Genomic DNA, 14,294 nt, shown 5'->3' with positions numbered 1-14,294 from the left:
TAAAATTTCCATGGAACCACAAAAGACCTAGAATTGCCAAAGCATTACTGAAGAGAAAGAAAGAGGCTAGAGGAATAACTTTCCAGACTTCAGACAATACTATAGAGCTACAGTCATCAAGACAGCATGGTATTGGTACAAAAACAGATATATAGAACAATGGAACAGAATAGAGAGCCCAGAAATGAACCCACAAACTTTTGGTCAACTAATCTTCGACAAAGGAGGCAAGAATATACAATGGAATAAAGAGTCTCTTCAGCAAATGGTGTTGGGAAAACTGGACAGGAGCATGTAAAACACTGAAGCTAGAACACTCCCTTACACCATACACAAAAATAAACTCAAAATGGATCAAAGACTTGAACATAAGACAAGATACAATAAACCTCCTAGAGGAAAATATAGGCAAAACATTATCTGACATACATCTCAAAAATGTTCCCCTAGAACAGTCTACTCAAGCAATAGAAATAAAAGCAAGAATAAACAAATGGGACCTAATGAAACTTACAAGCTTCTGCACAGCAAAGGAAACCATAAGTAAAACAAAAAGACAACCTACGGAATGGGAAAAAATTTTTGCAAATGAAGCTGACAAAGGCTTGATCTCCAGAATATATAAACAGCTCATACAACTTAATAAGAAAAAAATAAACAACCTAATCCAAAAATGGGCAGAAGACCTAAACAAGCAATTCTCCAAGAAAGACATACAAATGATCAATAGGGACATGAAAAAATGCTCAATATCACTAATCAGAGAAATGCAAATCAAAACTACAATGAGGTATCACCTCACACCAGTCAGAATGGCCATCATTCAAAAATCCACAAATGACAAATGCTGGAGAGATTGTGGAGAAAGGAGAACCCTCCTTCACTGCTGGTGGGAATGCAGTTTGGTGCAGCCACTATGGAAAACAGTATGGAGATTCCTCAAAAGACTAGGAATAGACTTACCATATGACCCAGGAATCCTGCTCCTGGGCATATATTCAGAAGGAAACCTACTCCAGGATGACACCTGCACCCCAATGTTCATAGCAGCACTATTTACAATAGCCAAGACATGGAAACAGCCTAAATGTCCATCAACAGATGACTAAATAAAGAAGAGGTGGTATATTTATACAATGGAATACTACTCAGCCATAAAACCCGACAACATAACGCCATTTGCAGCAACATGGATGCTCCTAGAGAATGTCATTCTAAGTGAAGTAAGCCAGAAAGAGAAAGAAAAATATCATATGAGATCGCTCATATGTGGAATCTAAAAAAAAACAAACAAACAAAGCATAAATACAAAACAGAAATAGACTCACAGACATAGAATACAAACTTGTGGTTGCCAAGGGGGTGGGGGTGGAGGAGATAGACTGGGATTTCAAAATTGTAGAATAGATAAACAAGATTATACTGTATATATAGCACAGGGAAATATATACAAGATCTTATGTTAGCTCACAGAGAAAAAAAGTGACAACGAATATATATATGTTCACGTATAACTGAAAAATTGTACTCTACACTGGAATTTGACACAACACTGTAAAATGATTATAAATCAATAAAAAATGTTTAAAAAAAAGAAAGCAGTGCAGAGATTGCAAAGGACAAGAACATTGCTGCCTAAGGGTGTCTCTTTAGCAGGGCTGTGGACAAGTCTGTTTCCTCTGCAGCCCATGGCCTGGGCAGACACCTTAACCAACATTAACCAATCCTCTGCAGGCCATCGGAAAGGGTACACCTGAACTTGTTCCCCGCTCCCTATCCTTCTGGCCTCTTTTAGAGTTGCTTTTAATGGCTATGCTATGAAGTGATGCCTCCACAGCTACCAGATGTGTTAGAAACAGCTTTACCTAAAATCCATTCATCTGTCCTGGGATGTGGTTGAGGGTGGGCTCAGTATTTGACTCAGTGACCCTTTATGAGGACCTAAGGGAGAAATTGCTCACGTCTTACTTGCAGGATTGCCGTGTTTTTCCTGAACAACTGGTTTAGGTATGTCTTTGGACATGATGAGTCATATAACTCACCATATTTCCCTCTGTACTGCCTGCTAGAAGGTCAAAGGCTTGTCTACAGCAAGTTTCCATGGCTTTATTGTATGGATTTTATGTACAATCTCTTCAACCTACTTTATTTTTAATCTTTACTTTTTCTTTACCCTAATTCCTAAGTTATTTTCTAACTGCCTATAATGTGTATGTTTTTACAAGATGTATCTAATTTTTGAAGCAAAGTGAAATGTAAGTACACTTTTAAATAGAAACTACCGATAACACTTGTTCCGGGGCAAATATTAAGCACCTACTCTTGCCAGTTGCCTTGACTAAAATGTATTCACTGCAAATATATGTCTGTACAGTACAAACTGAATGGGTTTAAAGGAGAAAGCAGGGCTTTCTCACCTCACTGAGGCTGAGGTGGTTACATCTGAGTCACTTCTGGAAGGAAATGGATAGAGTGGAAAACTTCTCACAGACCTACCACCCACCTGTCTTGGAGTGTGACCCAGCTGATCCTGTACAACCTAGAACAGGAGTGTCGTGCTTTTAGAGAGAAGGGCTTGTGAGGGGGTCTTTTTATTCCTCAATAGGGGTTTCATCTACCACAGTGACACATGTAAATTTCATAAAGCGAAAAGAGAAAAATAGCACTGAAAGTATGCCACAAGCACCATAGAAATGACTACAGTTTGTTGCTCTTGAAGTTTTTGTTTTAGAATTTCAGAAATATGGTCAACTGCTTTAGAAAAAAGATATTCACAGTTTGATAGAAATAATAAATTATAAAAATGCCTAATTACATAATGTACATGTCTAAATATTAACTATCAGAAATTGTAGGGATTTATCTCAGCTAGATGTAACTCAGGGAAATTTCTCTGTTCTGGTCCTGTTAAAATAGTTTTTCCTTTTGGAGTTTTGATTCAGGGAAATAAATTCTTGATTATTTACTTTAAGTAATATAATTTTTGAAAAATACCAAATAAAATCACATCCCTAGCTCATCTCACTAGACAACTTTTAGAGCTCAGAGAGGGCAGGGCCACCTCATTTGGACTTTCAACCAGACATATGAGAAAGGCAGGCTTGATGGAAGAGGGAGAGGCATCATACGTGTGCCCTAGAGCCAAAAAGACTAGGCAAAAAAAAAAAAAGTCTTCTAAAATTATCTTTGCACTGTTCGCTCACTGTGAAAAACACAGAGTTGAATGTAATGACCGTTTCCATTACAATGTTACGAAGATGATGTCATCCTAAGCTTTCTCCTTTCAGAACAAATCTCATGTTCCCAGGTTCTCACATACCTGAAGCAGATGTTAGGATACGGACAGAAGACATGGATTACCAACGATCCATAATGCAGCAAAGATTCTGTCTCCCCCGAACATAATTATATTAATTTCCTGCCCTTTTAACGTAGTGTCTTGTATCAAAAACAAAGAAGAGGAAATAGAGTTCTGCTAGCTAAAATTAATTACAGGACAAAAATATCAGAGTACCAATATCTTTAGTTCAAGTATTTCTAACATGCTTTTATGTTTATTACCTTCTACAGCTAGACTATTTCCTTATATAACTGAATGTTGCCAGGCTCAGTGAAACTCACAAAACTAGTTTTGATTTGTGACAGAGTAGCCTGAGTGGCATTTTTAAGACTGTAAACTTCAAAGAAGCGTGCTTTGTCATTTAAAAACAGACCCCTAAGCGTGCTTTTCCTGTCAAGTAATTTAACAGCCTCTTTGTGTCTGTGTCTGCATTTCCCAAAGGATGATATTGGAAAATTGGGGAAGCTGTTGATGCATGGCTCTTTCAACGTCTGGACCATTCAAAAGGATCGTTACAAGATGAAAGACTTAATTCGATTTAAGCCCAGCCAGAGGCAAATCTATTTGTTTGAAAGGGGCATAGTGTTCTGTAAGATACGAATGGAGCCCAATGACCAGGGTCTATCTCCTCACTACAGCTTTAAGAAGTCTATCAAGGTAAAGGGGTCCTTCTGCACCCAGGAGTCAGCACAACCCTATGGAGACAAATGTTCTTATTATACAGATAGGGAACTGAAGCTTAGAGAGGTGATGTTAACTTGCCAAATGTCACACAACAGAGTGAGAATCCACGCTCAGGACTGTCTGACTCCAGAGTCGGGGCTTATAATCAGTCGCCAGCCAGGGCCAGAGCTGGCACACAGGTGTCTTTGTGCTGGGTAGAGAAAAGGGTCCCTGGGGCAGCCTGTCTGGACAAAGTAATTAAAAAGCACCCTCTTTCCTCCAGGCAGAAGGGGGAAGGACTTGGTGATTACAGCATGGGCTGAATTTCCTCTTTGACTTGCCCTTCTCAAGCATACACCCTTTGCATACAAGTGTAGACAGCATCCTGACCCTGGGGGTCTAGGAACCCATGTCCACACCAAGCAGTATCGCGGGCCTTTATAGGAAATATTTCATAGCTATCTATCACACACACACACACACACACACACACACACACATTTGTGCTCTTCTGATTAAAAGTGTTAATTCATTCATAGTAATTTTGCTTATTTCTGTTTCTTAATGGATACTAATTCAGTTACTATTATGTAGAGATTTGTGAAATACTCAGATATTAAAGGAGTGGTGATCTTTTGCTTAAAGGTTGAAGGCTGCAGCTCTGTATGTGGAAAGATACAGTCTGTGTTGTCCTTTGAACAAGAGAAGACAGATAACAGTGTACCAGATTGCACTTTATGGTCCTTAAGGCCATTAACAGAGGATAGCGCTACACTTGGAAGGAAGATGGAAGAAGAGGGCTACCAAGGGTAGAAAGGGTTAGAGTGGCTGATGTGGAGGACTTTAAAATCAAAAGAGGATCGTATTGTCGCGCTCTTTCTCTCTCTCTCTCTCTTTCTCTCTCTCTCGCCTTCTGAGACGGCTCACACTCTGTCTGTGGAGTGTGTATCTACTTTTACTTTAAATTAACACCCCACACCTCTTGGCTTCTTTCCCGCTTGCCTTTTGAGATGGCCCACATTCTGCCTATGGGATATGTATCTCCTAAGCCCCTTTCCCTGCTGAGTGAGACGGACCCCACTCTGTCTGTGGAGTATGTATCTCTCTAAATAAACTTGCTTTCACTTAAAAAAAAAAGAGGATGATATAAAAATTTTTCTTCTTTCTTTACAATAGTTGATGACACTTTCAATTCGCCAACTTGGAAGGAGGAGCAACAGAAAATTTGAAATCGCCCACCAAAATGGACTTGAGAAATACATCTTGCAGGTAAAATTCATGCCTTCCCCCATAGGTGTCTTCTACTCTTTCCCTGTCATGTTCCATGACTTGATAAGTGTTTCCTGGCTCATTCCAAAGGGCGCTCAGAGAATGAAAGTCCTGTCCAATTAATATTCCAGGTGATCTGATACTCACAGTATTCTCTTATCTGTAATTGCAGGCAGCTTCAAAAGAAATCAGAGATTGCTGGTTTTCAGAAATAAGTAAATTATTGATGGAACAACAAAACAATATTAAAGGTAGGGTTACCCCTGCTAACTTTAGTCTGGAGAGTTATACTGATTCCAGCTTTGTAGTGGGAATATTGTTAAAGAAAATGATTTGCCTGGAAAATAACTGTGGGCACATGTTCGTAGTACCTGGAAGCACCTGTGCTTGCTTTAGATTGTGTAGGGTTTTTTGTGGTTGTGTGTATGTGTGTCCCTTTTAGTTGTTTCCCCCTCCACATACCTAATTGCTAAGATCAACTTTCTCAATCTTAAAATCCCAAAGCCACCCAAGAAAATAGGCTGTTAATAGAGATTTAAATGACTGATGTAACTTTTAGAAGCTGCACTACTTTTTTAAGCTTGAGGCACAATTAATATACCATAAAATTCACTCTTAAAGTGTACAGTTCTTTGGGTTTTAGTCTAGTTCACAAGGATGTGCAACCATCACCACTGTCTAATTCCAGAACTTACTCATTACTCACCCCCACAAAAACCCTGTGCCCATCAGCAATCATTCCCCATCTTCTCCCCCGACTCCAGCCCCTGCCAAACTGCTTTCTGTCTCTATGGATTTTCTTATTTTGGACATTTTGTATAAAGGGAATCATATAAAATGTGAGACTTTATGTCTAGTTTTCTTTCACTCAGCATGATTTTTTTTCAGTGTTCATCTGTGTTGTAGCATGTATCAGTAGTTCATTCCTTTCCATGGCTGAATAATAGTGCATTGTATGGATATACCACACTTGTTTGTCCATTCTTCAGCTGATACACAGTTGGGTTGTTTCCACTTTGGAGATATTGTGAATAATGCTGCTGTGGAAACTGGTGTACAAGTTTTTCTGTGAACCTGTGTTTCCAATTCTCTGGCATAAACAGTAGATAGATAGATAGATAGATAGACAGATAGATAGACAGACAGACAGACAGATGGATTACTGAGCCATATGGTAGCTTTATATTCTATATTAACTTTCTGAGGAATTTCCAAAGCCGTAGCACCATTTCTTGTTTGCATCAGCAGTGCATAATAGTTCCATTTTCTTCTCTTCCTCACTGACGCTTATTATTATCCTTTTTTTTAAGTCATTATTATAGCTATCTTAGTGTTTGTGAAGTGGTAGCTCATTGTGGTTTTGATTTGCATTTCCAAAATGCTATTGATTTTGAGCATCTTTTCATGTGTTTATTGGCCATTTGTATATTTTCTTTGAAGAAATGTCTAACTCCTTGCCCATTTTTAATTAGGTTATTTTTCTTTTTCTGGTTGAGTTATAAAAATTATTTATACATTCTAGATACTAGACTCTTATCAGCTGTATGACTTGCAAATATTTTTCCCATTCTGTGGGTTGTCTTTTTTCACTTTCTTGATGATATATCTTTTGAAGCATAAAAGTTTTTAATATTTGTGATTTTATTTATTTTTTCTTTGTTGTTTGTGTTTTGGCATCATATCTAAGAAACCATTGCCTAATCCAAGCTCAAAAATTTACATCTGTGCTTTCTTCTAAGAATTTAGTTTTAACCTTTACATTAGGCCTTTGATACATTCTGAGTTAATTTTTGTACATGGTATGGATTAGAGGTAAATTCACTCTGTAACACGTGGCTATCCTGTTGTCCTTGAAACATTTGTTGTAAAGACTATTCTTTCCCCTACTGAATGGTCTTGGCACTCGTTATGAACTCAAGTGACTTAACAATGTTTGTTTTCTTCCAAAATTGGTATTTTGAAACTATGCACCCCTCCAATGTAATGGAATTAGGAAGTGAAACCTTTGGGAGGTAGTGAGGAGTAGATAAGATCATGAGGGTGGAGCCCTCATTAATGGGATTAGTGCCCTTGTAAGTGCCACACAGCTTGCTTCCTCTCTCTGCTCTCTGGTATGTGAGGACACAATGAGAAGTCAACAGCCTGCAGCCCAGAGGAGGGCTCTTACCAGAACTCTACCTTGCTGGCACCCTCATCTCAGACTTCTAAACTCCAGAACTACGAGAAATAAGTTTCTGTTGTTTATAAGCTACCTAGTCTGTGATGCTTTATTATAGCAGCCTAAACTGGCTAAGACAGTACCCTAATGAAAATCAGTTGGCCGTGATGTAGAATTCTCAGTTGAGAGTCTTTTTCTTCAAGCATTTTGAATATATCATCTGATTATTTTGTGGCCTCCATGGTTTCTAACAAGAAATCAAATATGTATCTTATTTTAAGGATTTGTTGTATGTGACAAATTGCTTTTCTCTTGCTGCTTTCCAGATTTTCTCTTTGTTTTTTTGGTTTTTTTAATTGAAGGGTAATTGACCTACAACACTATGTTAGTTCCAGGTGCACAACATAGTGGTTTGATATTTCTATACATTACAAAATTATCACCATGATAATCCTAATAACCATCTGTCACCATACAAAGTTATTGCAAAGTATTGACTATATTTCCCATGCTGCACATCTCATCCCTATGACTAATTTATTTTGTAACTGGAAATTTGTACCTCTTAATATCCTTCACCTATCTTTCCTACCCCTACCCACTTCTCCTCTGGCAGTCACCTGTTTTTTTCTCTGTATGTATAACTCTGTTTCTGTTTTGTTATGTTTGTTCATTTATTTATTTTTTAGATTCCACATATAAGTGATATTATACAGTATTTTTGTATCTGTCTGATTTATTTTACTTACCATAAAACCCTCTATGTCCACCCATGTTGTCACAAATGGCAAGATTTTATCCTTTTTATGGCTGAATAATATTCTGTTGTATATATAAACCACATTTTTATCCATTCATCTATCAATTGACACAGGTTCCTTCCATATCTTGGCTGTTGTAAATAATCCTGCAGTGAACATTGTGGTGCAGCCATCTTTGATTTAGTGTTTTTGTTTTCTTCAGATAAATACCCAAGTGTGGAATTGCTGAATTGTATGGTAGTTCTATTTTTAATTTTTTGAGGAAACTCCAGAATTTTTTTTTTTTCTGGTCAGCTTGGTTGATTCCACTATTCTGTCTTGCAATTTGCTGATCCACTCATCTGTATCATCTAATCTGCTGGGTTTTTTTTTTTTAACACCTTTGTTGTGGTATGATTCTTGTACAGTAAACTACACGTGTTCATCTCACCTACTGTCTATTCCTTCTAGAGTATTTTTTATTTCTGTTATTGTATTCTTCAGCTCTGCTTGGTTTTTCTTTATATTTTCTAACTCCTTTTAAATTTCTCCCTGTATCTTTATGATCACTACCTTCAACTCTTTACTAACTAGATAGCTTAGCTTCACTTTGCTTAATTCTCCTTCTGGGGTTTTATCGTATTCCTTCATTTAGAGTATCTTCCTCTGTCCTCATTTTGCCTAATTCTCTGTTTTCATTTCTATGTATTCTAGGTAGGTCAGTTTCATTTTCCAATGTTGGAGAAGTGACCTTATGTAGGAGATGTCCTATGAGGCCCAACAGCACACTCCTCTTTGGTCACCAGAGTGATATGCTCTAGGGCTGCCTCCTATATGGGCTGTGTGGACCCTTCTGTTGTGGTGGGGCTGACTACTGTAAGTGCACTTGCAGGCAGGGCTGGCCCTGATTCCAGTTGACTGCCAGGCCCTGCCTTGTGGAGGAGGCAGCCAGCTTGCTAGTAAGTGGAGCTTTTAGGTCCTGATGCAGCTGGCTGCATGGCTCATAGGCGGGACTGGGTCCTGGTCCCTCTGGTAGGTAGGGCTAAGTCCCTGGGGGGGTCAGGGGGTCCTAGGGCAGCAGGCCTGCTGGCGGGTGGGGCTGTGTCCCAATACTAAGAATCTAGAGGGAGGATTCCAAAATGGTACTTGCAATGAGCTCTCAAATATGGTTGCTGCCAGTATCTATATCCCCAGAGGGAGTCCCAGTTGCCTCCTGCCTCTTTGGGAGGCTCTCCAAGATTAGCAAGTGGGTCTGACCCAGGCTTCTTTCAAATAACTGCTTCTGACCTGGGTCTTGGAGCATGTGATATTTTGTGCATGCCCTTTAAGAGTGGAATCTCCATTTCCTAGAGCCGTCTGACTCTCCCCAAAGTAATCCCCACTGACCTTCAAAGCCAAATGTTCTAGGGGCTCATCTTCCTGGTGCAGGACCCCTAAGCTGGGGAGCCCAATATGAGACTTGTACCCCTTTCTCCTTGAGGAGAACTCTGTAAAGTGATTATCCTCCCATTTGTGGGTTGCCTACCCCAAGGGTACGGATTTTGACTGTTCTGCTTCTCTGCCCCTCCTACCCTTCTCATTGTAGTTCCTTCTTTATATCTTTAGATATGGCAAATCTTTTCTGCTAATCTTCAGGTCATTCTAATCAATAATTGCTCTGTAAAATAGGTGTAATTATGGTGTACCTATGAAAGGAGGTGAAATCAGGGTTTTCCTACTCTGCCATCTTGGCTATGTCTCTTTGTATTTTGACAGTTTGATTATTTTATGTGTAGGTGTGGATCTCTTTGAGTTTTTATTTCTTGGAGTTTGTAGATCATCTTGGATGTGTAGATTAGTGTTTTTCATCAACTTTTGGAAGTCTCTTCCATTATTTCTTTAAGTATTCCTTTAACCTCTTTGTTTCCCTCCTCTGGACTCCCATCATGTGTATGTTGATATGCTTGGTGGTATCCCACAAGTCTTTAAGGCTCTGTTCTTTTTTTTTTTTTCCCATTCTTTTTCTTTATATTCCTTAAGCTGGATAGTTTGAATTGACCCATATCTAAGTTCTCTGATTCTTTCTTCTGCCTGCTGAAATCTGATATTGAGCCACTCTAGTGAATTTTTCATTTCAATTCTTACACTTTTCAACTCAAAATAACTATTTGGCCCTTTTAAAATATAATTTCTATTTATATTCTCTTTGATGAAAGTTTTTTTCTTCATACTTTCCTTTAGTTCCTAATATATAGTTTCCTTTCATTCTAAACATTTTTTAAATAGATGATTTAAAGTCTTGGCCTAGGAAGTACAATGTCTTGGCTTCCTCAGGGACAGTTTCTATTGACTGCTTTTGTGTGTGTGTGTGTGTGTGTGTGTGTGCGCGCGCGCGTGTGCATGCGCGCCATACTTATTTCTCTGCATGTCTTATTACTTTTTTTTGAAAACTGGACATTTAAAATAACATAATGTGGCAACTCCAGAAATCAGATTTTCCTCTATCTCCAGTATTTGTTGTTGTTACTATTTGTTGTTTTGGTTTGCTTGTTTGTTTTAGTGACTTTTCTGAATTAATCCTATAAAATCTATGTTCATTGTCGTGTGAGCCACTGAAGTCTCTACTCAGTTCATGACTGGGCAGAGATTACCTTAAACATCTGAAACCAATAAATATTCCAGTCTTTGTTAAGAGTCTCTGTATGGATATTGGGGTATACCTTCCATATTCATCCAGACAATGACAGTTCCACCTTAGCCTTCATTTCCTGTTTGTGCAAAGCCTCAAGATCAGTGGAGGTGAGAACATAAGGCCTTCTCTTATCTTTCCCGAGCATGCACACAGCTCTGAGCATGTGCACAATGGCCTCCTAGATTCTCAGGAATATTTTGGAGTTCAAAGCCACTATGGATATCTTATTCTTAAGTATTTCCTTTTAAACTTTTTGATTAGCTTATTCTTGTGCCAGCTGTTATCCAATGCCTCAGGTAGCCAAGAAGCTAAACAATTGTCTCTAGACATTTTCTACAGTTGCTCCTGGGAAAAAGATTTTTCACATTGAACAAGCTCTTAGTTAACGCTTAATAAAGACATTCTTGCACGTAGAGTATTCCAAGGAACCCCCAGATAAGTCAAATGATAGTTTTCTGGAAATGAGACTTTGAAGGATCTCCAACCCTGTTCTGCCCCCTCCTGCAGTAGCTGCCAATTTGCTAATTTTCACCAGAATCTCAGGCTTTGGTTTCTAAGGCTACCGCCAAGAAGAAAAGGTAAGAAGGGAAACTAAACACCTCAAAGCTCACTGGTCATACTGAGATTCATCCAATCTTCTTGAATTAATGTTCTCCTGATTGCTGTAAGCAATTGTTTAATTTCTGGTGTTTTGAAAATATTGTATCTGACTATTTTTGCCAGTTTTTTCCATTCTTTCATGGAGAGAATTTTTGGGTTTTTTTTTTTCCCTGCACCATTTTCACAGATGTCACTCAATGTATTTCTATTAAAAATTAGAAATCATCTTTGAGGCGGCTCTACCCTTTCATGTTTGTCTTTTCAATTGATATTAGATAGGAAAATCTACATTATTAATCATTTGAGTTCTAATATTTCCTTCAGGTAGTGTTGCTGGTGTTAAGAAATGCTAGTCGCATGTGGAAAATCTATCTCCTATCATTTATACTAGCCATAGTTTATATTGTTTAGTAAGAAAAATTATATAAATATGAAAAGATAACTTTGTCTTCAGAGTCTTAGCAGGAATGCAACCATTTCACACTTTTTCTGTATCTTCTCTGATCACTAACTGATCAGGAGGATGTGAGGGTGGGTATGCATCATAAGATGTGGAAAAAGTTAAACTAAGAGGCGTGATTGGAAAACCACTACATCAGTTTTTGGTTACAACCAAGTATCATAAGTTCTTAATTTAAACTCTAGGCCTCTACCAGGAAATAGAAACAAGATCATATAATTGACTTTTAACTTCTTTAAAGGTAAGATGGGGGAAAACTGATTTAGTTTCGCTTTTGAACTATTAATAGTATGCTAAAGTTATGTTACAGTAAGTAACTATGAGTGCTCTGGGAGCATAGTACAGAAAGATATAACAACCCTAGTAGAAAAAGTTACTTGTTTTCCCAAGAAACAAATGTTCTAATCACCAGATTGTTCTAGAAATCCTTACTCCCTAGACCAGAGTTTCATAAATGGTGGTTTAGGGACAACCTGTATTGGAATTACTTGAAGAGCTTATTACAAATGCAAATTTCTGGGTCCTACCCTAGAACTGTAGAATTAGGATAGCTACAGCTAATGCCTGGAAATATGCATTTTAGCTTATTAAAGTTTCTGGACTTAAACTACTATTTTAAAAATAGCCTTATTGAAAAAACACAGCTTTATTGAGTTATAATTGACATAATAAATTATATATATTTAAAGTTTACAATTTGTTGAGTTTTGACACATTTACACACCTGTGAAAGCATCACCACAATCAAGATAATGAACACTTCTTTCAGCCTCAAAATTTTCCTCATGTCCCTTTTTATTACCTATCTCTTGCCCCATCCTCACTCCCCACTACTCTCCAGATGATCACTGATTTTTCTGTCATAATAGATTAATTTGATTTTTTTTAGAATTCCATAAAGAAATCATATAGCATGTGCTTTTATTGGTCTGGTTTCTCTCCCATAGAATTGGTTTTTTCAGATTTAATCATTCATGTTGCTTTGTGCAGCAATAATACATTCCTTTTAGTCGCTGTGTGGCATTCCATTGTTTGGATATACCCTCCATTTACTTATCTATTTACCTGTTAATAAACATTTGGTTTGTTTCCACTTTTGAGGGGCTATTCTGAATAATGCTGCTATGAACATTTGAGTACAAATCTTTTTGTAGACATATGTTTTCATTTCTCTTGAGTAAATACCTTAAAGTGTAATGATTAGGCCATGTAACAGGTGCATGCTTAACTTCTAATGAAATTAAAAGCTATTTCCAATGTGGTTATACCATCTTATACTCCCACAGCAGTGTATGACAGCTCCACTTGCTCCACATCCTCACCAACACTTGGTATTGTCAGTCTTTTTAACTTTAAGCTTTCTAATAGGTGCATAGTGGCATGTTACTGAGGTTTTAATTTGCTTTTCCCTAGTGACTAATGCTTGAGCATCTGTTTGTGTGCTTCTTTGCCATCCACATATCTTCTTTGGTGAAGGGTCTGTTCAAATCTTTTGTTCATTGCTTCCTTATTATTTAGTTTTGAGAGTTTCTTTAATATATTACAGATAAAAGTCCTTTATTAGACATATGCTTTGCAAATATTTTCTTTCAGTATGTGGCTTAGTTTTTCATTCTCCTAAGAGTATCTTCTGATGAGCAGAAGATTTTAATTTTTATGAAATCCAACTTTTTTAAAATTATGGATCATACTGTTGGTGTTGTACCTAAGAAGTATTTGTCAAAAGGTCACAAAGATTTTCTCCTATGTTTTCTCCTAGATGTTTTATAGTTTAAGTTTCACATTTAGGTCTCTGATCCATTCTGAGGGGTTTTTTTCATGGTATACGGTATGAAGTGTCGATCAGAGTTCAGTTTTGTGCACATTAATGGTTGTCATACCACCATTTGTTGAAAAGACTCTTCTTCCTCCAATTGACTATTTACATCAGTGCATCTATTCCTGGATGTTCTATTGTGTTCAATTGATCTGTTTGTCTGTCTTGACATCAGTACCTCACTATCTTGATTACTGTAGCTTTATAATGTCTTTAAATCAGATTGAGTCCTTCAACATTGTTCTTCCTTTTTAAAGTTATAAAATCCTTTACAGTTCTGTATGTATTTTAGAATCAGCTTGTCTATTTCTGTAAGAGAGCTTGCTGGGATTTCATTTGGAATTGTGTAAAATCTATACATTAATTTGGTGAGAACTGACACCTTAACAATATTGAGCTTAGCCTACCATCTAGATTTTAACTAGATCACCTTGCCCTTCCCTGCGCCACAGAAAAACACTTTATGAGGTCATAGTATTTATTCAGTTAATAATTCAGAAACACATTTCTCAAGGGTTCCTCAAGTCCTAGCACTATGCATGCTAGGTTTTGACAGGAATGTAAAATACAGATAAGC

At 37.6% G+C, this 14,294-nt stretch overlaps 1 protein-coding gene across 1 annotated transcript in view; it reads left to right on the top strand.

Moving 5' to 3' along the window:
* The window catches only part of MCF2L2 (MCF.2 cell line derived transforming sequence-like 2), a 205,053-nt gene that overhangs the window by 179,198 nt on the left and 11,561 nt on the right, over window positions 1–14,294 (top strand). Inside the window, exons 23-25 of the mRNA XM_072962053.1 lie at window positions 3,782–3,997; window positions 5,180–5,272; window positions 5,445–5,523. Coding sequence (XP_072818154.1) covers window positions 3,782–3,997; window positions 5,180–5,272; window positions 5,445–5,523 — 388 coding nt within the window. The remainder of the gene's footprint in view (window positions 1–3,781; window positions 3,998–5,179; window positions 5,273–5,444; window positions 5,524–14,294) is intronic.

Source organism: Vicugna pacos, chromosome 1 (assembly GCF_048564905.1).
Source record: "Vicugna pacos chromosome 1, VicPac4, whole genome shotgun sequence".
Taxonomy (NCBI): Eukaryota; Metazoa; Chordata; class Mammalia; order Artiodactyla; family Camelidae; genus Vicugna; species Vicugna pacos.
Note: the sequence above shows the minus strand (reverse complement) of the source record. Positions and strands in the feature narration are given on the sequence as shown.